Raw genomic sequence first — 23593 nt, 5'->3', positions numbered from 1 at the left:
GCTCTAAGGCTTATGTTTTCCCGCAATACACAAGTGAACAACAGGAAACGCTGCTGCCAGCGAAAAAAATTGGCCCAATATCTGCATGTTAATCTGCAAATTCCGTCGAAAGACGGTAGGCTTGCATGTGAAGAGAGTGAACAAAACATTTGATATTCTGCGCAAGAAAAATCGGTGAATGGTATTCTGGAGGAGCTGAGTTAAAGTGCCTCAAGCGTGCATCGGAGACGAACAAGCACATCAAGTGACGTCACACGTGAGACATGAACGCTATCGGGTAGTTTTCTTTGAAAACGAAGCGCGCGACTTCGAGGTGGGCGTGCGTGCCCGTCTCAGAGGTGATAAGGTGTATAACGGAAGGCGACGGGTAGGTATTGCCACCGTGTCGTCTTAGCAAAGCGTTGGAAACACTTGCCTTTTCATGCAAGCATTGCATGGTAAGCACAGCGTGATAAATGCTACAGTCCTTGGAATTACCTATGTATGCCTTTTTTAGTAAAAGACCCACATACAGGATATATATGTGTTATTATGGTGCCTCAGATATGCGCAATAATTGCTTTTTAATTGACAATCGCACAAGTATGAACGCTGAATCTTGAGCAACATTGGTGGGTGCTGCGGATGGGGTCAGCCGCTTAGGGAAGTGCTTCCATTTGAACAGAGAAGTGCTTCCATTAAAATTTTGAACAAGGGCTTTCTTACCGATTTATTCTTAACCATTTCTCCAGTCACAAAGGGCCATTCTCTTTCTTTCATTGCTGCCAAACAATAAATCATGGATTGGAGAAGCAGCAAGCACTGTGGTGCTCCTAGCAGTGGTTTTAAGGTAGCTCTCTTTCAGTCTTCTGTCTGTAATTGTTTTATTAAGTTACACCAACCAATTACAGTTGACTCCTCTTAAACGGAACTCGAAGGGAATCCATAAAACAGTTTCATTTATCAGAAGTTTCATTTAAGCAAAGTACACTTATTTAGTGAATCAAAACCTTTATTCGAATAGCACAAACCTCATCTAACTCATGAGGATGAGTAGGAGAAAAAAAGGAGTGAAGGGTGATTTGTTTGGCAAGCTTGAGTTGTTTTTTCACAAGGTACGCACCCATGCCTGACAAACTAGCCAGAAATTCTGGACAAGCCTCATGCTCAAAATAGCGCTGCAAAAGTTCAACAGCCTCTTTAGCTGATCGGTCTGGTGGCACCACTGCACTGGCAATATTGTCAGCACATTCATTGCAGGAAAGTTGATCCTCACCTTGCAGTTCGGCAATTATTTCCTCGACAGTCTCCTCACGACAGGTAGGAACATTTTCATCAATTGATTCGTAGTCCTGCAGCGTGAAAGGGGCAGAGGGCATGACCTCACTGAACACTGCCTCAATGTCGGCGTCAGCAGGGCTTTCTTCATCAGGTACTGCTTCTTGCACTTGAAAGCCAGCATGATGAAAGCATCTGTGTATTGTTGTTGCCTTGACTTGCTCCCAGGCACAAGCTAAGATGTAGATGGCTGCCAATAAATCTATGCTGTAGCATTTCCCGCTCTCTGCACAAAGCAGCATTCAATGAAGCAATTGTCTGCGGTAATGAACTTTGATGTTCTGAATAACCTCTTGATCCATCGGCTGGATCACTGCCGTTGCATTGGCTGGCAAGAACTCCAGAGTGATGGCTCGGAATCTTTCAACCTGACCGTGGGCTGGACAATTATCCACGATGAAGACAACCTTCCTGCCTTGCCTCGTAAATCTTACGTCTTCCTCCCGTAGCCAGTTTTCGAAAATGGCCATGGTCATCCACCCTCTCTCATTCGCATGGTACGCAACGAGAAGGTGTCGAACGCCTTTGAAACAACGTGGGTGCATTGATTTTCTTATTACCAACAGTTTCAATTTCTCATCTCCTGCCATGTTGGCACCCACCAGCACAGTGATGCGATCTTTACTGCGTTTTCCCCCACTACAGACTTCGCCTTCAAAGGAAGCGCCTTATGAAAGAGACCCATCTCATCGACGTTGAAGACGTCTCGTGGCTCAAAGCTCGTCAAAATTTCCTTAAGCTGCCCCTGTTGCCAGTTGGTGCAAATGTAGCACTGTTACCTGAAATTGCTTTGAAGACTAGGCCATGGCGTGTTTCGAAGCGGCTGAGCCATCTGTCGCTTAGGACGAAGTTCTCAACACCCATTTGCATGGCGATCTCTCAGAGCTTTTTTTGCTCGAGAATTGGTCCGCTTATGGGCAAATTGGAACTCCGTTCACACTTGAACTACAGAAAAAGAACTTTTCTAGTTGCTCATAAGGTGTCGTCCGCATCCGTATCCTTTTATATGTAATGGTCCCGTTCTTTACAGCGCCTTCAATCTTTTCTCTGTCTTTGCAGATCCGCGACAGCATCGATTTCGCGATGTCGTATTTTTTCGCCACCTCCGTCTTGGGCAGGCCGCTTCGATCGAGCTCCTGAAGAATTCGCAGCTTTTTTTTTTCAAGCGAGAGTGCATGGTGCTGCCGCTTCCTTTCCATCTGACTGAAATAACACCGTGATCGACCGCACTTAGTCGCACAAATAGACCTAACACACAACTCAGCTCCCACAGCCACAAGTGGAAATGGCTACTGAAATGGCTTGTCTCGAGGTGTTGCCATAGTTGTGAGACTACCTTTGGCCTGAACGAGTCTATACTGTGTTTAGAGTTTGTGCCGTTTAACCGTAGGTGACCAATAAGCACTGTTTCAATTAACCGATGAATTTTACTGTACAACACATAGAAATCCAGTCATATGAGCCCGTTCAGTTCCGTTAATGAGGCACTTTCATTTAAGCGAGTTTCGTTTATTGGGAGTCCACTGTGTTAATAATACGACTAACAGATGGAAAAGGCTCACATATGGAGGTTACCTGGACATTGTTGACTTGTGTACAACCGTGGCCTAAACTGGGTCATGGCTGAATATGTGAGCTACATCACACCTGCTAACTCAATCTGGCCAGAATCAATAAAGGCTCCGGGACCTAAAAAGACCTGTGCAAAGCAATATACTCTTTCAGTAGTAAGCCTTGCACATCATCTCCCAGTAAATGCTGTGCCAGCAATGAAAATTTCAACGGAAAAGTGCTTCTTATCTAGGAAAGTCTGCACACGGCTGGGTCCACAAAAGCAGTGTCTGGAAAGCATAAGACTTGTCCGAGTAGAACCGACCCCACCGAATGCCGCAGAAAAAAGTGCGTCGCTGCTGTGATGAACAAGAGGGGCATTCTCGCAGTAGAAAGAGAAGTCCTGATTCAATAGGGCAGAAGGAAAAGGAATAGTCAGTGCAATGCATCAGTGCGGTTATGTCGGCAACACGAGGTATCCATGAAGAAAGCCCGTCTTTATCCATCACATCAGCTGGCTTTCAACACCAATATGCCACACTGCTTCACAACACAACTGGATCAAAAGAAAAGTTTTCTCTTCTCGTAATGCTTAAAAGGGCTCGGCAACACTTTTTGAGCAAGGTATTATAGCACAGAGCGCGGCCTGGTATGTACAATGAATTCTTGAGGCCAGCTAAAAATCACTTTGTCTTTTCTCGACAAATGATGCTACATACTCAAAGACCGCTGCATCACAGGCCGAAGTCTTGCCACTGACTGATTTGAGCATGGCACACTCTGGTGTTACCGAGGCTGCTGCGGGAGGCCGAAACCTGTCTGCATGATCGCACTAAAAAGCAGCGCGTTAGAAGAAAAAAAAAAGAGAGAGAAAATGCTCAAGGTCATGAAGTGCACGTAATGTATTTTCTTTTCCTTGGGCCATCCCTCCCTGCTTAGCTTCTGGCACTTTCATCAGGACAGGAAAGGACAGAAAGCAATTGCAGCTTGCGACCAATCTTTGCAACTTCGCTCGTACCGGACACATTAAAATTTTTTTGCGGTAGTCTATTCGCAAGCCAATAAGCTCCATTACTGAATACATTCCATGGCTACTTGAAAAAGTGTTGCAGGCCCACTGTAAAGATTCCCTGCAACCTTTTTTGAAAACCCAACTGTTAGTAGACAGCTCAACTCTGTGCCACTACAGAGTTGACAGTCAAAAGAAGCTTATAGCTGTATGAGACACAATAACGAGCTTCATAAACTGCAGTATGCGTGCATGTGTGGGAAGATGGTCTTTGTTAATTTAGTTACAGTTGCCCTCTGGTCACCAAAGTGCGCAGTTAGATCAACGACTAGCTGCAGACCCAGCTGTGCTCAGTGCTTTAATAATGCCAGTAGCATGGCAACAGCCTACTGCAACCGCGAAGAAGACCAAGTTCACTTATCAAAACGTCAGCTCCAGCACACACCTATTTATGAATTTATCATCGCAACTTTCCATCTTTCCCTTCTTGCCTTTCTTTTGAATAACTTAATTAGTTATCTAACAAAGTCAACAAAACAAGTACAAGTAACCCACGCACATGATAGGTGGTATTCTGCAGGCTACACAAAACATCCAAGTCAGCTTAATTAGCTTGTAACTAAAACACACCTACATGCCGTGTTCATGTGTCACCTGGACTTTCCAGATACTAGATGGCACCTGACAACAATATGTTGGTAAACAACAGTATCTTGTTCTATGCACCGAACATTAACCCTTGGCAGTCCTAAACCCTTTCCTGCCTTCTGCGCCTTCTGGTCCGAAATTAAGACAATGAAAGCTCAAGTAAAAGAAGGCTACTCTTTTACAGATAGTGAGAAAACGCACATCTGAATGAATCGCAAAAGCGATTGTCCAGTAGAGCCACATCACAAACCACTGTAGGTCGTATTGTGTTTTCGAGCAGGGGCTCGCAACAAACCGCAAAGCCTAAAAACTGAAAATAAACAAGGTAAGTACACTGCAAAATACTTTTGCTCTTTGTTCTCAGATTTCATGCTTATAATTCCTGCTGTACTTTTCAAGATACCAGGGAGCCCCACCTACATTGCTATGCCACTGACCTTGTGACCTTTGTGGCCCTCGAACTGTGGCCTTAGCCTGAAGTTGTAGTCTGGACTTTCCTCATCACCTTGCTCTTCTTCCTCATCATCGAAAAGGGTCAGCTTCGACTGTGTGGTCGCAGACGCCTTGACAGAGGGTGTCACAACGGCTTCTTCTTCATCACTGTCGTTGAACACGATGTGTCGCTTGCGGTCTGAGTTGTCCTGAAAACAGCAAAAAAATTATGCATAAATATAATGCGTAAATAATGCGTAGATATAATGTAGCATAAATATAAGAAGCGTAAATATAATGTAGAACTTAGGTAGTGCTGCAAAGCCACTTTTTTTGCTTGTGCAATGAACTACCGAATCTGCTCAAAAATAGTATAAACATACACATAGGTCAACCCATAGGTACTGTGCTCCAAAGTCTATGAAAAATGAAAAACAAAAATACTAGAATATAGGTCAACCTACAACGTTTGACAAACAAAAATTGGATAATGGTGCATCTTTGTTAACATAAGGCACGGCTTATTTACAACCAGTCCACACAAAACTTATTTGTCAGTTTTTGCAAGCAAATGCATGGCCTTAGAGGCCTATGTTTTCTCGAGAGAGCTGACAATGAAATTAAATACAGTGCTAAAGATTCTATAGACGACCCCATGCTCATTTCTACTGTTCAATCCAATGACAAGAGATCATGATTGAGTATGCCGGCATGTGCAGCTACAGTGGCTGACACATGACTGTTGTTAGCAGCAAAGGGACCTTCAGAAGTTTTTACTATGAGGTCTTGATGCCATTCTTTTTCATTTATCTGGGGCATCAATTCACTGCTAATATGCATATTTAAGGTACCAGTGTAGCTGGCACTGCTTCAAGAACGACAGTAGCCGCAGTGAAACTCCAATAACTCAGTACTTTTGCTGGTTTTGATGATGCATATGGCTTGTCAGCAAATTACGGGCCGCATTCCCAAAAAAGAAAGGTGGACATATTATTACGAGGCAGTGGGCATGGCTCTACCGTCGTGGACAACAGTTCGATGAAAAAGAAGTGGACTCGCCGCGCGAGAGACTGGCAGCTCTGAAGCGTCACTTTGGCATGTAAATATAGGAAATACGCTCATTCCTCTCTTCCGTGTGTTTGCGAGCTCCGTAACAAATTGGTGGAGGTGCTGGGTAACGAAGCGCCATACAACGGAGCTCCGCAGTGGTCGTCAAATCGGAGTTTCCGTGATGGAACACGGGACTGATCCCACGGCCACCTCTCCATCGGCTTCGGCGACGCCCGCACCATCCACGGCAACGCCTCCACTGGCCCCACCCCCACCCACGTACGTGCTGACGCATCCGAAGCATCCTGGAACGTTCTGCGGTACGGACCAAGTTGATGTCGACGACTGGATAGCCGACTACGAACGCACCAGTGCTCTCAACCGGTATGATCCGACTCTTATGCTGGCCAATGTGCTGTTTTACCTGAAAGGCACGGCCAAAGTCTGGTACGAGAACCATGAGGAGGAGATCGGCAGTTGGGACACCTTCAAGGAAAAGCTTCGCGACTTATTTGGGAAGCCCATCGGTCGAAAGGCGGCTGCAAAGAAGGAGTTGTCTATACGTGCTCAGACGTCCACAGAGCCGTATATCTCATATATACAGGACGTGCTGGCTCTATGTCGTAAAGTTGACAACGACATGTCGGAGTCTGACAAGGTTGGCCACGTCCTCAAGGGCATAGCGGACGACGCGTTCAACCTGCTAATGTGCCGGAACTGTGCGACCGTCGACGAAATTATTGAGGAATGCCGGCGTTTTGAACTGGCCAAAAGCAGGCGGATTTCAAGATCATTTACTCGACTGCCGAACACCGCAGCGACGTCCTCCTGCGAAGATGGACTGTCCTCCCATCGGCAGTCTTCACCAGCGTCTGAAATTACGCGAATTGTCCGGCGGGAAATCGAAGCAATTACACCTACTCTTCCCGCCAACGGCCACGTCGATTTGCAAGTACCTCAGGTTTGCTTGGTACAGTCGATTGTGCGGGAAGAACTGAGCAATTTGGGCTTCGATGTCTGCGCCGTTGCTCAGTCTCGACCAATTGGCTTCCGTTCAAGGTCGCCGCCTCGCCCCAGGTCACCACCCCAAGAAAGGTCTTATCCACGCTCTCGCAATCCGGCCGAATGGAGAACTGCGGATGATCGGCCGATCTGCTTTAACTGCCGCCGCATAGGTCACGTCGCACGGTATTGCCACAACCATTGGTCTTCGTCCCGAAACCAGTATAACACTGCTCGCCGCACCGATAGCTACCGTCGTTTCCAACCTCCTGAGCCGATCGCCGACAACTACCGCCGGCCTCTGCCCGTCGATTCCTACGCCTGCGATGCCCCTGATACGCAGCACAGCCGCTCACCGTCGCCTCGACGTCACCAGTCTCGTTCGCCGCCAGGACGTCGCCCGTCGTCCCCTTCTCCTCTACGACGACGCCCGACCTCCCCGCTCAATTCTCACCAGGGAAACTAAGCGGTGCAGCTCTTGGAGGTGAAGCTGCATCCTCGGTACCGACCTCAAATCCTCTCCTTGTACTGCCGACACGACGAAATTTGATCGACGTCGACGTTGACGGCCTGACTGTTTCTGCACTTGTTGACACTGGGGCGCATATTTCTGTGATGAGTGCCCGACTTCGTCGCCGCCTGAAGAAAGTGCTCACACCGGCTGCCCCTGGCGTTATTCGTGTCGCCGACGGAAGAAGTCTTGCCATCACAGGAATGTGCACAGCACGCATCACTATCGCCGATCACCCCACATCTGTTCTCTTTGCAGTTATTGAGCAGTGCCCAAATGACCTAATTCTTGGTTTAGATTTCTTGTCCACCCATGCTGCTCTCATCGACTGTGCAACCGGCGTTCTTCAACTTGAACTGCCTCGACTTGGACCTGTGCCGTCCTCACCGTCACACCGCTTGTGCGCTGTTGATTATGTTCGGCTGTCACCGCAAGCCACCACGTGTGTTGCCTTAACGATATCACCAGCTCTTCCTGACGGTGACTACATAGTGTCTCCATTGGTGGATGTGCTCTTGGCTCGAAGTGTTGCTGTGCCGCATACAATCGTGACTATTGTGGACAACTACGTTCAGCTTCCGCTCCTTAACTTCAGTAGTTCGACCCAAGTTCTCCCGCAAGGCATTTCGTTAGCCCACGTTTCCCCACTTGATGCATGTAGCATCGTGGCATTGGACCCTGAAGACTGTTCGTCCCCTACTGCAGCCAGCCGAGCAAACGCACCTAGCGACGAAATCACGATGATGATCGCCCCTGATCTTCTGCCCTGTCAGTTGGCGCAACTTCACCACGTTCTGACTACCTACCGAGATATTTTCGACTTCGATGACCGCCCTTTAGGGCAAACGTCCTTCGTGCGTCATCAAATACATACCGGCGATGCTAATCCTGTTAGACGGCGACCGTATCGTGTTTCCCAGTCCGAACGCCAGGTCATACAACGAGAAGTCGAGAAAATGCTCTCCAAAGGAGTCATAGAGGCCTCTTCAAGTCCATGGGCGTCACCTGTTGTTTTAGTGAAAAAGAAGGATGGCAGCTGGAGATTTTGCGTTGACTACCGTGCCTTGAACAAGATAACCCGCAAAGACGTATATCCGCTGCCACGAATCGACGACGCCCTTGATTGCCTTCATGGCGCGCGATACTTCTCATCTATTGATCTGCGTTCGGGCTACTGGCAAATTTCTGTCGACGACTTAGACCGAGAAAAGACTGCCTTCATCACACCGGACGGCCTTTATCAGTTCAAGGTTATGCCTTTTGGGCTGTGCAACGCCCCGGCAACGTTCGAACGCATGATGGACTCTCTTCTTCGTGGTTATAAATGGTCCATCTGTCTTTGCTACCTCGACGATGTGATTGTTTTTTCCCCAACATTTGAAACTCACTTAACTCGTTTGTCGACCATTTTAGCCGTTTTTCGTCGAGCAGGACTCCAGCTGAACTCGAAAAAGTGCAATTTCGGCCGACAACAAATCACGATCCTTGGTCATCTTGTAAGTGCTGCTGGCGTCCGACCTGACCCTGACAAGATTAGCGCTGTCAAGAATTTCCCTCTGCCTTCTTCAACCAAAGATGTTCGGAGTTTTGTGGGCTTATGCTCGTACTTCCGCCGCTTTATACGCGATTTCGCTACAATTGCACGACCACTAACTGATCTTCTCAAAAAGAACGTGCCCTTCTCGTGGGGCCAAGACCAAGCAGCTGCGTTTTCCACGCTGATCGACCTGCTCATTTCACCACCAATACTGGCTCACTTTGACCCGTCTGCGACGACTGAAGTACGCACAGACGCCAGTGCTCACGGAATCGGCGCCGTCCTCGCTCAACACCAGGGAGGCCAAACGCGTGTTATTGCGTATGCCAGCCGCCTTCTCTCCACATCTGAGCGAAACTATTCGATAACAGAGCGCGAGTGTCTTGCGTTGGTCTGGGCTGTAGCGAAATTTCGCCCCTACTTGTATGGCCGCGAGTTTTCAGTTATTACGGACCACCACGCTCTGTGTTGGCTGTCGTCGCTCAAGGACCCAACTGGTCGCCTAGGTCGCTGGGCTCTACGTCTCCAGGAGTATAACTTCGACGTAATTTATAAGTCGGGCAGGTTGCACCAAGATGCTGATTGTCTCTCGCGTTATCCGGTGGACCCTGCTAGCCTCGCTGTCCATGAAGGCGATTCTTGTGTGCTCGCCATATCTGATTTGCACGACATCGGCACAGAGCAGCGCCGGGACGCAACCCTCAAGAAGGTCATTCAGCGAGTATCTTCAGGACATTCCGACCCTTCTCTCCGTCAATATGTCCTTCGCAACGACATTCTGTATCGTCGCAACATGAAGTCTGATGGCCCGGAATATTTGTTAGTTATTCCCCAACACATGCGGGCCACTATTCTTCAACATCTGCATGACGCACCGACGGCGGGACACATGGGTTTTTCACGCACCTATCACCGCGTGCGGCAACGGTTCTTTTGGCCTGGCATGTATAAATTTGTGCGCCGTTATGTCGCTGCTTGCGAGCGCTGCCAGCGTCGGAAACGTCCTGCTCTCCGTCCGGCTGGCCTGCTCCAACCTATCGACATTCCCCCGGAACCATTCTTCCGCATCGGCCTCGACTTGCTCGGACCTTTCCCGACGTCCGTGTCAGGCAACAAGTGGATCGCTGTCGCAACCGACTATGCGACCAGATACGCGATAACTCGTGCATTGCCAACTAGCTGCGCTACAGACGTCGCAGACTTTCTCCTAAATGACGTCATTCTGCGGCATGGAGCTCCGCGCCAGCTTTTGACGGATCGGGGCCGCTGCTTCCTCGCAAAAGTTATCGACGAAATCCTCCGGAGCTGCTCTACCGAACATCACCTTACTACTGCCTACCATCCCCAGACTAACGGTCTCACGGAGCGTCTCAACCGAACTCTTACAGACATGTTGTCTATGTACGTCTCTGCTGACCACCGTGACTGGGACGCAATGCTCCCCTACGTTACATTTGCATATAATTCGTCAAGACATGACACCGCCGGCTACTCTCCATTCTTTCTTTTGTACGGCTGCAACCCTGCGTTGCCATTCGACACACTCCTTCCTTCTGCTACTATCCAACCAACGGTGTATGCGCAGGACGCTGCTTCTCGAGCCCGCGTCGCTCGCCAAATCGCGCACACTCGGCTCAGTGCTTCTCAGGCCGCACAAAAAGTCCGCTACGATGACTCGCACCGCGACGTTGACTACCCTGATGACTCTCTTGTCCTACTCTGGACGCCGTATCGACGTGAAGGTTTGTGCGAGAAGCTCCTCCCACGATACACAGGACCCTACAAAGTTCTCCGCAAGGTCACCGACGTCGACTACCTCATCACTCCCGTTCAACCGCACTCATCCTCTGCTACACCATCTACTGATGTTGTTCATGTGTCGCGCCTAAAGCCCTACTATACTGCCAGTCCTGATTGACTTAGGGGCGCCGTGACGGCGCTTTGTTCGCCGGGGGTGATATTACGAGGCAGTGGGCATGGCTCTACCGTCGTGGACAACAGTTCGATGAAAAAGAAGTGGACTCGCCGCGCGAGAGACTGGCAGCTCTGAAGCGTCACTTTGGCATGTAAATATAGGAAATACGCTCATTCCTCTCTTCCGTGTGTTTGCGAGCTCCGTAACAATATATTCAAATAGGACACAATACTGAGAGCGCTAGCAAGCTTACATTTGAAAGATACCACTACAGCACGTGAAAGCTTGAAAGGTGTGGAACAATACTAATACTATAGGACGTTTATCCTGTTTCAGTGGTAACAAGCCAGGCAAGATGTGGAACAATACCCCATGAAGGCATGTTTTACTACGCATGGATTGCACGGATTTCACATCCAGGAACAAGAAGACTGAAAGCCAGCATGTGACAAAACACTTGGAATCATAATCAGAAGCCTTGCAGTGGGGAGATGTGCTCTTCAGGTTCGCCACCGGCTTCATCATAACTATTTGCTCTAGTTTTAAATGCAGAACAAAAAGTGAAACTTCTGCTTCTAAAGGCAGGCACATCTACACGTTGGAATGTTTAGCTTGCCCACGATCATAATTAATCAGTGTGCATAAATAACGATGTTCAAAGAGCGCCATAACACTTGGCTGGCATGCATTAAAAAAACGCATTCATGTCTTCATCAAAAGTAAAGGTGTTTTCGGAAATGCGGCCTACATATCCATGATGACGTACAGATGAGCTTTTCTCCTCGAATAAGCCCGTCTCGAGTTGACAAGTTTGGCCTAACAAAGCAACATGTATGAAGGCGTCTTTTTTCTAAGGAAAAAAAATTGCCCGCAGCTTCCCTCGGGGGAACACTGAGGAGGATGCAGAGCATATAATTGGTTAACAAGTGTGTTAAAGTGCGACTTACTTGGGTCGATGGCTAAATTGGTTAACGTGGTTGTAGGAGGGGGTGTTAAATGAGTGAACACGTACACACGTATGCGAAAGGGCGGCACTGGTCGAAGGGACGTCGATCATTGTGTTTGTGGATTCGTTGGAATTCACTTCACCGCGACCTTGGACGTCGACGCGCCGTACAAACCAACCGACGAGCGGCAACTGAGCGAGCGAGCGCCGACCTTGAGTATATATACAGCGCGACGGCGCATGCACTGTCAGCTGTCGAATGTTCGAGAAGGGGGAGAAGCGCAACGGCGCATGCGCGCGCGTCAGCTGCCGATGTTCTCGAAGCGCGACGGCGCATGCGCGCGCGTCAGCTGCCGATGTTTTCGAAGCGTGACGGCGCATGCGCGCTACATTATACAGCTAGCGAATGTTCGTGAAGAGGAGAAGCGCACGCGGTGTGTAGAGGAGGAAGGGATGCACAGATGGTGGAAGAAGGGGGAGGAAGCTTGCGGACGGCGCCGCACTACAAGCCTCGAGTATTAGATGCTCCGCATCTAAAACTGTAAATTTAATGAATGACGCGAACCCAGACTGGGCATAGAGCCTCCTGTCGGGCGACGACCGTTATGACCGGACCGGACCACTACTGGAGCATCCGTGTGTTTTCACAGCAGTAAAAAGCTACGTTAGAGCAAACTGGGTACTGTCATAGAGCGAACACTGGCCCCGGAGGAGAAAATACAGTGCAAAAGGGTCATCTGCTCCTTCCAAACAACACTAACACTTCCCCCACTGCTATGCAACACAGGTTCGCACCCCTTAAGGGGGGGCACACGGACCTTGTGTGAAACATCTATTGCTATTGCTGCTGGGGTAATGAAACTTGCAGGTAATATGTAATTTAATGTGCTGATTACAAATATGCAACTAGGTTTTGTGTATCTTATGCAAAAAAATTACACAGCTTTTCTGTTTTTTTACTTCTGGGATGACTGGCAAAAAAATGTATTACAATAAGAAAGCTAAATGTTACATTTATATATTCCTGAATGCTCAATGAATGCAAGAAGCATAATTTCATGTTTCTACAATTATTTTATCCCAAGTTACAAAAGTTAAAACAATAAACATGAAACACGAATTCGCTGTCTATTGTTTGCCCAGATTTTCAAAATTTTTCACGAAGAAGAAACATTGCACTATAGGCATCTTGCGCTCTGAGGAAGCCTAGCTATCAGATAAAAAAAGATCCTATTAGAATTGGGTGATTAGAAGGGTAACAACAGCCGACCAGAAAAGTGGAGACAGACCAAAAAAGTGTTCCGAGAAAAATGGGAAAAACCAATAACCATGTCAAAAAAGCTCTTTATCTTCTGGATGAGCACAATCACAACTGCCACTGGCTCAGAAGGTTCCTGGAGAATAATCTGGGTGGGGCTTTCCCTTCTGCCTCCGCTTAGCAGCTGCATGAAAGGCTACTGAAGACCCCCTCTTTCTCTCTGCATCGGCAGTTAGGGAATTTCCTGTGAGTGAAAGTAGATGGTTTGCGAAGTAAGTATTCTCTCCTGGCAAAGCTATACATTCTACAAGCCTAGAATTTTGCAAGAACGTGCAGGAAGATGTCCTGAATGCAATACACACAAAATTGAAAAATCATTTTTTTTTTTTGCTATTTTTTCGCTTTCAAGACCCATGTGCTCCCTTAAGACATACGTCGATGTCCATGCACCTGGACGAAAACGAAGTTTTATTTGGAACATGATTCTCCTAGGTGACAAAATGAAACAGGCTTCGACTGGTGTCTGAAAAAGCATCACTAACTTCACTTAGAACAACAGCATGCTGCAATAGAAGCTGCTTTGCTGCTAGGTCTCTCAATCGCTGCTGAGGCATTAGTGCCCGTCTAACAACTTGTAACCCTCTTTTGTAGCAGCGCACTTGCCGATGCGCAAATCACAAGGGCCGCTGCCAGCAACGTACCCGAGTTGGCCCCACAAGCTCTTCAAAGTATGGCTGTCAAGGCCCGTGCCATGTTGCCATGTTTGCCATGTTGCCATGTTTGCCATGTTGCACAAAATAAAACGAACAAAGCTGACAAGCCTCGACAAGGCGGTTTTCTGCATGCGCAGCCCGACTCAATGTTCCTAAATATGACAGTCGCAGGCTTTGCAAATCGGAAATGAGGTCACGTGCAACCCATGTTCCACCAGTTATACGTCACAAAAATGCAGTGGCGCTGTCATCAGGCATTTAGTTTTGTGTGGTAGGCAAAAGCCATTGTGCCTACCTCAGTTGCTCCTGTGTGTCGCTGATGCATGCACTGTTTGTCATTGTGCAAAAAAGAAAACACGGTGTACCAACGAGCTGTCGTGGTTATTTGTGAGAGAAAGCATAAGAAAGATGAACTATGTCTTTTATTTTATTCAAATTTCTTTACAAAGACAGTAGCAAGAAGATTAGCCGAGATTAACAAGAACTTGCCTTCAACGGCAGTTCATTGGTTAGGTTTTGGAGTGGCTTACCTAGCAAAAATGATTACCTCTGTGTAGCGTTGGTAGTTGTAATGTGTGCACTGTAATTTTTTATAAATAAGCCTTGCGTGGAGACATAGCAAGCATGTTTACCTCAAAGAATGCTAAAGTTGTGGATAGCATTGTCTAATGCTGAGAATTTTTTTCAAGGTTGCTATTGTTGATATAACTGCAGGAGTCTTGGGCATATCAAACCGATTTTGTTATACTCGTGTGAACTAATGGTGTCCCTCAGTCATCAAGCGCTGCGGTTTATTCTGCTTAGGCACGGCTCATCAAAGCAGTGACGAAAGATAGCATCGACTTAAACTACGCTTTTTCTGTTGATATGCAGCAGCGATGACACACTGTGTATCGGAGAGGGCTGTTCTGGCTGCAGTGAGCTTCACAACCTATTTAGGTCTGTGAGAACTAAGAGAAATACAGTAATTGAGAAACTTGCAGGCTCTGTTAGCGGTCTATATGCATTTCACGGCCTCGACTAGGCGTACAAATCGAGCCACAGACTTGACGGGTAAGTAACCCGTCAGAGCCCCAGCATGTAGTTAAAGAATTTATCGCAAGCATATTTAGAATGTGTGTCACCGAGATCGCCCCGGTCATTTGCATGAATAACTTCTTCGGCAGCAAGTTTTTTTTGGTTGGTACCACGGAGCCACCAACTGCACCACCCGCAGGCAAGGATTTATCATACAGATTCGTGTTCTTACACTGCACATTTGCATACCGTACCCTAGAGCTTCTTGCTGAACAGGGCTTGTCGTTCTTGCATTAGTTCACAAATTAAAATGTACACGTGTGACTGCCACCAAAGCGATGACATTTCACAGAGTTAACAAATTAAAATGTACAAGCGTGCTGGATACTGCAGCAACGGTGAAGGCATTTTGCAAATGAGCTGCATTCCCGTCGTTAATACCTCATATTTTGGTGAGTTTTTCAAAGATACACGTCAACAAGGCTCATATGTTAATTTCAGAGCTCCTCTTACAGCCACTGCAACTTCCTCTGTTGCGGCTGCCGCTTGTAAACATGCGAGAGGCGTCCCGATTCACCATGCTGGGAGGATGCTTCTGCACCTGCTTCGCCGAATGTCACGTGATCATAGAGGGAAGTAGCACGCTTTTGGCTGGGACAGGTGGGTAGAGCCTAGGCATGTAGACGTCGCTACCATAAACATACATATATCAACAGTGCCTACCGCTGTTTACAAACATGGAATACCATAGAGATTTTTAAAATTAACTAAAGGGGACTGTAGTGCTGCGATTGTTCAGCGACCATGGGAATGATGGGTAGTACACAGATTTGCCTAGTCTTCGTACTTGAGGGCGGCGAATGGCACTTGTGGCTTCGTTTATTGCTGTGTTTCGGTTTTCTTTCAAAGGAAAGAACAAACTTTTTAGAACTACGAGACCTGATTTCGCAACTACTGAACATTTGTAGATTTTGTTTCCTGAGAAAACAGCTGCAAGCCACACGAACACACACAGAGCCAGAAGTACGAAGGTTAGACAAATCGGTGTACTACCTATCATTCCCATGCTCGCTGAAGCGTCGTGTGTTGCAGGCTCCATAGACACTAGCGCCAGAGTTCCCTCCAGTGTACATTTAAGGAATTCTATGATGGGCGCTGCCTGCCTTATTTCTATCCTTGCATTTTTTTTTTACCTTCTTACCTTTTTTATCATAGCTATGGCAACATTGTACACCACGGTTGGTTACGTTGGAAGAAGAGAGGCCACTTTTCAGTCAAAAAGATGCAAAATAGAACTCGCGCAGTCACTTACCACAGATGTCAGTGCCGATCGGAGTAGCCGCCGCTGCATGTCGCTCTCGGCAAAGCGCTGCTTGACCGATGCCAGACGCTTGGCATTGGCTGCCTGTCGCTTGGCTTCTTGCTCCTTCTCGGGATCTTTGCTGGGGACCACCTCAAAGTCATCGTCGTCTCCACCACCGTGGCCTTTGTCAAAGCCTGCACCCAGGCGCCCAAAGTCATCGTCGTCTCCACCACCGTGGCCTTTGTCAAAGCCTGCACCCAGGCGGTAACCCCAGGCATGACGCAGGAGGGCGACATCTGCCTTACACTGTGGCACAGGCTTGTCATTGCTGGGTTGCTCCTCGTCATCAAAAAGAAAGGCTTTCTCATCGGCAAACTCGCCTTTGGTTATCTGCAAATCAGCATCAAGCACAGTTAGTGCAGTTGGCTAAAGTTAACTATTTCAGACAGAAACAAGGCACTTATATGATGGGTCAGTAGTTGCCGCCGATGATGGTACCATTAGTGTTCAAAAACAACTTCATTGACACCGACAAAATCAGATCACACGACCTGTTCATACACAAGGGTGTCTTTGACTTTGCGTACTCATTGTGATGTCATGTGTTCCTCTTCCCTTGCTAACCGAATTCCCAAATTCCCAAAAGTAGACTTCATTGCCCTAAACTACAAGATACAATGATGCCTTTGTCCAGGTATCGGCGAATGGCATGTGTATCTGTTAGCATCACTTACAGGTTTTTCCTAAGGAATTGAGTAGTCTGTTCTGTATGACTGGCTTTAATTTTGTATTCCCCTTTGTTCTTTTCCCAAACACACAGCTGTAAAATCTGCTTGTTCTTATTTAAGAATTTCAGCTAAGTTATAGGCCTTTGTCATGCTGCACTCTGCTCTTCCCTTTTTTATACAAAAAAAAAATGCCAGCTACCAACACAAGTGCTGTATAAACTAGCAACCAGCAACTATTTTATATCGCAAGATACTGTCAGAAGTCTTTTGTGCACTTGAAATGACACCGTTGAAGTAGGGCAGCGATCTTGATCAATACCAGCGAACAAGCTACGTACGAACCCCAACAATTTCAGGCAGCCTCCAGTGTTGGAAAGAACTCATAAAAGGTGAACTTGCCACTACAGTACAAAAAGTTTACAAAATTAAAGTGAGGAAAAACTCATACTGAGATTTATTTAGATCCCAACATTCTGAAACCCGACCGGCTTCTTCAGGAGCAACATGGTAAAAAGACACCATAATGCTTTTATTTGTGCTTATGCCACTCTTAAAAGTGCACAGACACGCTCGCTAACACGTTAGCGGCAGCATTAGACACATCATTCGAAGGTCACAGGTTCGAATCCTGCCAGTGGCAAGTCATCTGTTTGTCCACTTTTCTTTCTCCCCATTTACAATACGACTACTTTTAATAACATCCCCTATATTTTCTCCGCCATTGTTGTTTAATGGTTCTTCTTAATACCCAATTCAAAAAAAAAAATGAGCCTTTAAATTTACATTTTCCTTCATTACATAGATGTGCCATTTTCTCTTAGTTACAGTTACAAGTGTGAAAAGCCAGTGTCGCACTAGAAAAAAAAACTGCTGAAACACGAGTGTGTGCGAGGTCTAAATCCGGGCAGAAAAAGAAAGTTTATCACTTGTGTCGTTGTGGGGATAATGTCAAAAATGTTTTCTCGAAGAATAAAATAGAAATTTACAAGTAGCTTTGACTACTACCTTACAATGCACAGCAATTATTTTTTTTAACTACTTCTGTGCTTTCATGACAAAATTAGACTGTATAAAGGCTATGTCAAGGGGCTAGAAAAAAAATATCAAGTCAAGTCTTATAACCTAATTTTTCAATTGTGGAACTACAATTGTTGACATTGTTAACATTATAGGCCTTCTCAAACATTAATCTTCCACTGTAGCATTCATTATTTTTGTTTAGTGTCCCAACATATTTAACAGATCCTTCTGAGCTGTTCTAAGCAAATGCAGACAGCACAGGTTGTATCAGGGACATGAGGGGCAATAGAGGCGGTACATGTGCTGTATATTCCAATGAAATGCACCTTTTGTCGCATGGTGGGTGTTCGTGATGCCCGGCCCTCTTGCAACAAGCCCCCTTCAGACTCGTCGTAGGTTTCATTTTCTAGCCCCGCCGAAGTTCTGTCTGACCAGTCAGACTTTTCTGGCCTGAAATGTGCAGATCTCTCCGTCCAATCAGGCTTCTTAATCTTAATCTCAGCAGGTCTTCTGAGAGGGGCTGGCTCGGCCTACAACACAATGCTGCAGTCAAGGAGCCTCACGAAATCGAATGTCAACTAGATTTTTCTGCCGCACTTCATTACTTGAACAGGCATTTCTTTCACCATATTATAGGCGCCTCATAGAGCAATTTGTGAACTAGAACACAAGCCAACTTTTCCATATTCACACATCACACAAGAATATTAACACACGAACCTCAAGCAATGCAGTTCAATGCCCTCACAATGAAAACTGTTTGGCAGACGACAATGACTGCAGCATGACAAAAACAGCAACATCACAGCATTGCCACAGCAGTGATCGCGAAGGCATGACCAATTTTGACGATTACCGTGGCATAATAACAACGAACTGACATCATAGGCAGTGAGGAGGCGAGATTCCGAAACTCGAGTAAAAGTCCCAAACAAACAGAAGCTGATCAGCACTGCTTTTCAACCTTGAATTGAACAGAATGACACTGATTTGGGAATCTTCAAGGTACTGAAGTACAGAGGCAGTTCATAGAGCTAAGTAAAGAGATTTACATATTTATAGAGTTCCCAGTGCTCTGGCTGACTAAATTTCAACTCTGCTGAAGTTTGTTGAGCAATTTAAACAGCCAAAGAAATGCATTCATCATCTATAGTAAGTTGGGACAAAAGAAAAAGTATAAGTTTTGTCCAAAGCGATAACTAACTAAACTACAGCCTTGAAGAAGACAGATTCGCTTGTCAAAACATTGGCTCTAGCACACACCCGCAGTTTTCAGATTTTTCAACACCTCACATTGTGACATAACACTGGTCTTCTACAAGTATGCCCATTTTAATGGCTGCACAAGCAGCAACAGGTCTAATCAGATTCTCAAAATCGTCGCATATACACAGGCAAGCGTGGTAGAACATCTACACAGCTAGTGGAAACTCCAGCCGCCCGTTCGTTAGCCTAAAAAAACTCATGTTGCATTGCCGCTTGAAATTTGTGTTCTTTTAGCAGGTATTCCAGGTAATCTCAACTAACAAATATTGTTTGCTTATTTCATTTTCAACAATAACTTTTATGTGTTTCAAAAAGCGCAATATTACCAATAATACAGATTTGCCACTGGTTTCAGACTAATAATGTGAACACGTTAACAAATTTTGACCCATATCTTACTATACGGCACTCAGCCGAAGCTAACATTTAGGGCAGAAAGGACAACAAAGTTATATTTTCTGATATGCCTAGTATCTGCCTTAGCAGTGACAAGGAACTTCTGCACTAGAAGTGACAAGGTGTGAACTATACTAATTATCTGGCTATAACTGGCTACAGTGAATTAGAGCTCACTTGTCACCACAAATACGGCACCTCCTCCTGAAAAGCCAGCATGAATCCATGTGAATACCACATGAAAAAATTAATATATGAGTGATGATGAAAGTGTGATTCAAATTAAGACAGTTATGAATATTTTCTATAATGAGCAGCACACTAAGAATCAATTGGACAGTCCACGCAAGGATACAGAATCATAGGGCGCTTTTTCTGTGTCCTGGGCAGAACGAGCCTTGGCTTCACGCTGAATCCTGTGAAAAAAACATTTCTATTATTTGAGCTAGCCAGCTTAAGACCTACTCTTAGCCTCATTCATAAAGCGAGCACATACACCCACTATTTTGTGCTAAGTCTGACACACCCAGCAGTAATTTTTCCAGGATCACGCTAACAGAGCTGTTGGTAGTATTATGTCTGGCCAAACAGTTTACACAAACTGAAATTAGAATTCGTTTCTTGTGCCATTGGCTTATTTTGGACTGCACTTCTATGACATGCGCTCATGAACTTGAAGAAGCTTTAGTGATGAAACATCAAACAATGGCAAACCTTATGCACAAGTTATTGCATCTGTCGTGCTCTTCTTGTAAACGAATAAGGTATCCCAAAAGGACCCCTCATTCCAAGACACCGCTGCTGGGAATTGAGTTTTCAACATCGTACTCAGCGGCAAAGCCATCTACTGCAGTATGGTATTCACAACATTTTATAAGCCACGTAATATGCAGGTTTTCTTAGAGCTCAGTAGCATGCATGCTTTCATTTCCACAGTTTTCCGGTCATATTGGCATAATTTGGGCTCCAGCATGTAGACCAGAGACAACATGTTTAGATGCCATAATCATGGTAATGTGATGTCGTTTATTTTGAGCAATTGTGCATGCCAGCCATTACACTATCATGTTTGATGCCACATTTAAATCCGGTGAGTACTGTACATGATATCGGTGCTTCCTATCAGCCACATCTATTGGAGGCTGGAACTATGGTGGCAAGTTTCACCAAAACTAATCGATTCTACAGCACACACTTAATCACATCACCATCCATGTCACTAAACTCTGCCGTATGTTGTGTGCATCATGCATGAACCGCAACTTGTCCACAACTTGTCCAGGTAGGTGAGTGCCTACCTTTGAATGTAGCTTTCCTTGGCTACTTGAACAACTATGGCACTGCCTTTCCATTTGGTGTTATTGTAAGTTTTGATGCCTGCAGAAGAAAAAAGTATAACAATAATGGAAGAGCTGCATCGATTGGACCAAACTGCTCTAAAAGATAAATATGCTTCCAAAGTGTGACTGCTTCAAACCTTCTCTGAGAAAATGTAAAGGAACCTAGACTGTGTGACCTACTCATAAGCCTTAAAGGAACCGAAAACAGTTTGTATGCAATTATCCTAGCATGCAGCTTTACCTGCTCTGATCTCATTTATGCTTCAAAAATTGGCATATCGGGCACAGAGCTAATTTAGCTATTTTATTTCAACATGGCATATAGAAGAATTTTCCAAGAACTTCTTTCATTTAATGCTCACGAGTCCGGTTCTCATACAACAACTCAAGGCTGTCCAGAAGGCCCACGATGCGGCGGTGAGGCTGGGCCTCCCTGTCCCAACGTGGGAGCGGCCCGCGATTCTACCCCTATAAAACGGGGGTGGAATCCTTCAGGGCCCCAATAAAAGTTTTTCATCCATCCATCCATGGCATATAGGTTACTTTGATGAAATGTGCAAATGACTCAGACTGCTTCGATCTGCTGCTTTGGCAGCAGCTATTTGCGATTGCGCTTACTTCTATGATGTGCAACTCAGATTTACTGGTCTGGTCTCATTTCTGCTACAAGTACTGGTATAATAAATATATAGCTCATTTTACGACACGTTCGATAACAAACCATCGTCCTAAATGTTTGTTTTTGCAATCTATGTTGGATGTTGAATACCTTTCATAATAAATCTTTATATTTATCAGACACTTTGACGGTGATTTCAACTCCAGTAGTTGTATGACATGTTTTGCTATCAGCTTTAAAACACAAATATCTGCTCCAGAACATTTATTTTCTTCTGTTTTTATGATCCGAAAACACTTATGGCAGCTCCGAAACCATGCGTTTCTTGCTCTGAAATCTGCCCCCCCCCCCCCCAAAAAAAAATAAATTAAAAAGCTCATTCTGTCGTTGTCATAATAACGAGACGGTAATGCAGAGAAAATGAAACGATAGCAAGGAAGGTATGGGACAGCAGCACTCATGAAGCCATATCTCTCACAGTTCACGAGGTTCTCTTGATCGATGTTTAAGTCGAGGTAAGCGAAAGTCTTGGAAGGCCTTCCCGACTCATCCTTCTTGGTATGCAGCTCGACATTTTCGACATCGCCGAACCTGGCGAATTTCTCCCGAAGTTCGCTGTCAGTAACTGCAGAACCGAGGTTGCCGACGAAGAGACGTTTCTTCATCGCGGTTGCTACACCTGGGGCGTTATCTCAGCGTTGCACACCACTTCTTTACGTGTCAGATCACAATTCAATAGCTCAGGAAGCTAGCCACTGCCGTTCACTACCACAGCACCCGTGCACAGAACTAACAGAACGCGACTACACGTGGAAAACTACGCACGACGCCATGTTTACATTGATGACGTCTTCAACGTTGCTAGGCGACATTGTTGTTGTACGACCAATACATTAGGATAGTATAAAATTTTATTATAAATGTTCACAAAATAATGGTTTGTTGCTTTTAGCAATTGTTGTTAAATAACAACGTAGTTTGTTTTATTGACGTAACTTTTAGAGGCGGGCATTTTAAAAAGATAAAATACACGCAGGAGTCGAGCTCGGTCACATTGAGGGCAAGTGAAGTTATAATACCGCGAAGTTGCAAGAGTACCATGGAGAAAACAGACTGGGAATGCCTTACTACAATACGTTCCGGACAATTGCAAGCCATCAAGACATCAATACTCGAGTCAGCCTTACTGCTGGGTCGCGCATCCTTCTGGCACACCACGTCAGAGCCCGAAAATGTCCGAAGGGTCAGCCCCGCAGAGCAAAAACTGCATGCTCACTCGCTCTACACAGACGTGACCATGGCTGTACTCCTATAATATAGCCGTCAGTCGAGTTAACATCAACTGTTGTTGAGAGCCATCAGCGAAAACTGATTTATGTCACAGTGTCCAAGGCTAGCATCCTCGCTAGCACAGCGCTCCATATCAGCTCACATGGCTTACTGCTTCTGGTGTTAATATAGCTAATATCCATGCTACTGCTGGCCTCGTTACGCAGCTGTAAATAACTGATTACATAAAACATGCGTGACTGTTCAACATAAGTCTTTGCGTACAACATTTATACATATCTTTAGCGTCATAGTGAAACGCTTCACTCAAAGAAAAATCACAACACAGTCATCTTCTTTCCGCATGCTTCGCATAACATCGATTTCCATGGAACGTGCGATCGGCCAAATTTCAGTTCATGGCCTTCGTCTAAAAAACCTCTTTGGGTGGTTGTATGTTTCAAACTTTAGGCAAATGGTACCGTAAAATGGGGTTACTTTGTGACAAATTTCGTACGTTTTCATTCACTCGCTGAACAATTATTCACATAAACACGAATGAATAGTGGCATAACGTTGCTGAAACCTCCCCTCACACGACGGTATGTTCTACAAATCCGCATCTTTAACACAAACGGCTATATTTAGGATAAAAGTTGTCACAAAGTTGCCCCGTCCTGTGGGGCAACTTTGTGACAACGTTGTTTGTGGCTGAATATGATAGGGAAAAAAAGGTCTGGCACGAA

The 23593-nt window shown here is 45.8% G+C and overlaps 1 protein-coding gene across 2 annotated transcripts in view; it reads right to left on the bottom strand.

Annotated features, from left to right (window-relative positions):
• LOC119174171 (putative RNA-binding protein CG14230) overlaps positions 1-22386 on the bottom strand; it is a 73476-nt gene extending 51090 nt beyond the window's left edge. For both annotated transcript variants that reach the window (XM_075896059.1, XM_037424991.2), the window contains exons 1-6: positions 22057-22386; positions 20918-20996; positions 19975-20035; positions 18284-18487; positions 16219-16599; positions 4963-5166 (exon numbers count right to left, since the gene is read on the bottom strand). In XM_075896059.1, coding sequence (XP_075752174.1) covers positions 4963-5166; positions 16219-16599; positions 18284-18487; positions 19975-20035; positions 20918-20996; positions 22057-22243 — 1116 coding nt within the window. In that variant the 5' untranslated portion in view covers positions 22244-22386. The remainder of the gene's footprint in view (positions 1-4962; positions 5167-16218; positions 16600-18283; positions 18488-19974; positions 20036-20917; positions 20997-22056) is intronic.
• Between the last annotated feature and the right edge of the window lie 1207 nt (positions 22387-23593).

The sequence above is a fragment of the Rhipicephalus microplus genome, chromosome 5 (genome assembly GCF_043290135.1).
Source record: "Rhipicephalus microplus isolate Deutch F79 chromosome 5, USDA_Rmic, whole genome shotgun sequence".
NCBI classification, from domain to species: domain Eukaryota; kingdom Metazoa; phylum Arthropoda; class Arachnida; order Ixodida; family Ixodidae; genus Rhipicephalus; species Rhipicephalus microplus.
This window is presented reverse-complemented; position numbering and strand designations above follow the sequence as displayed.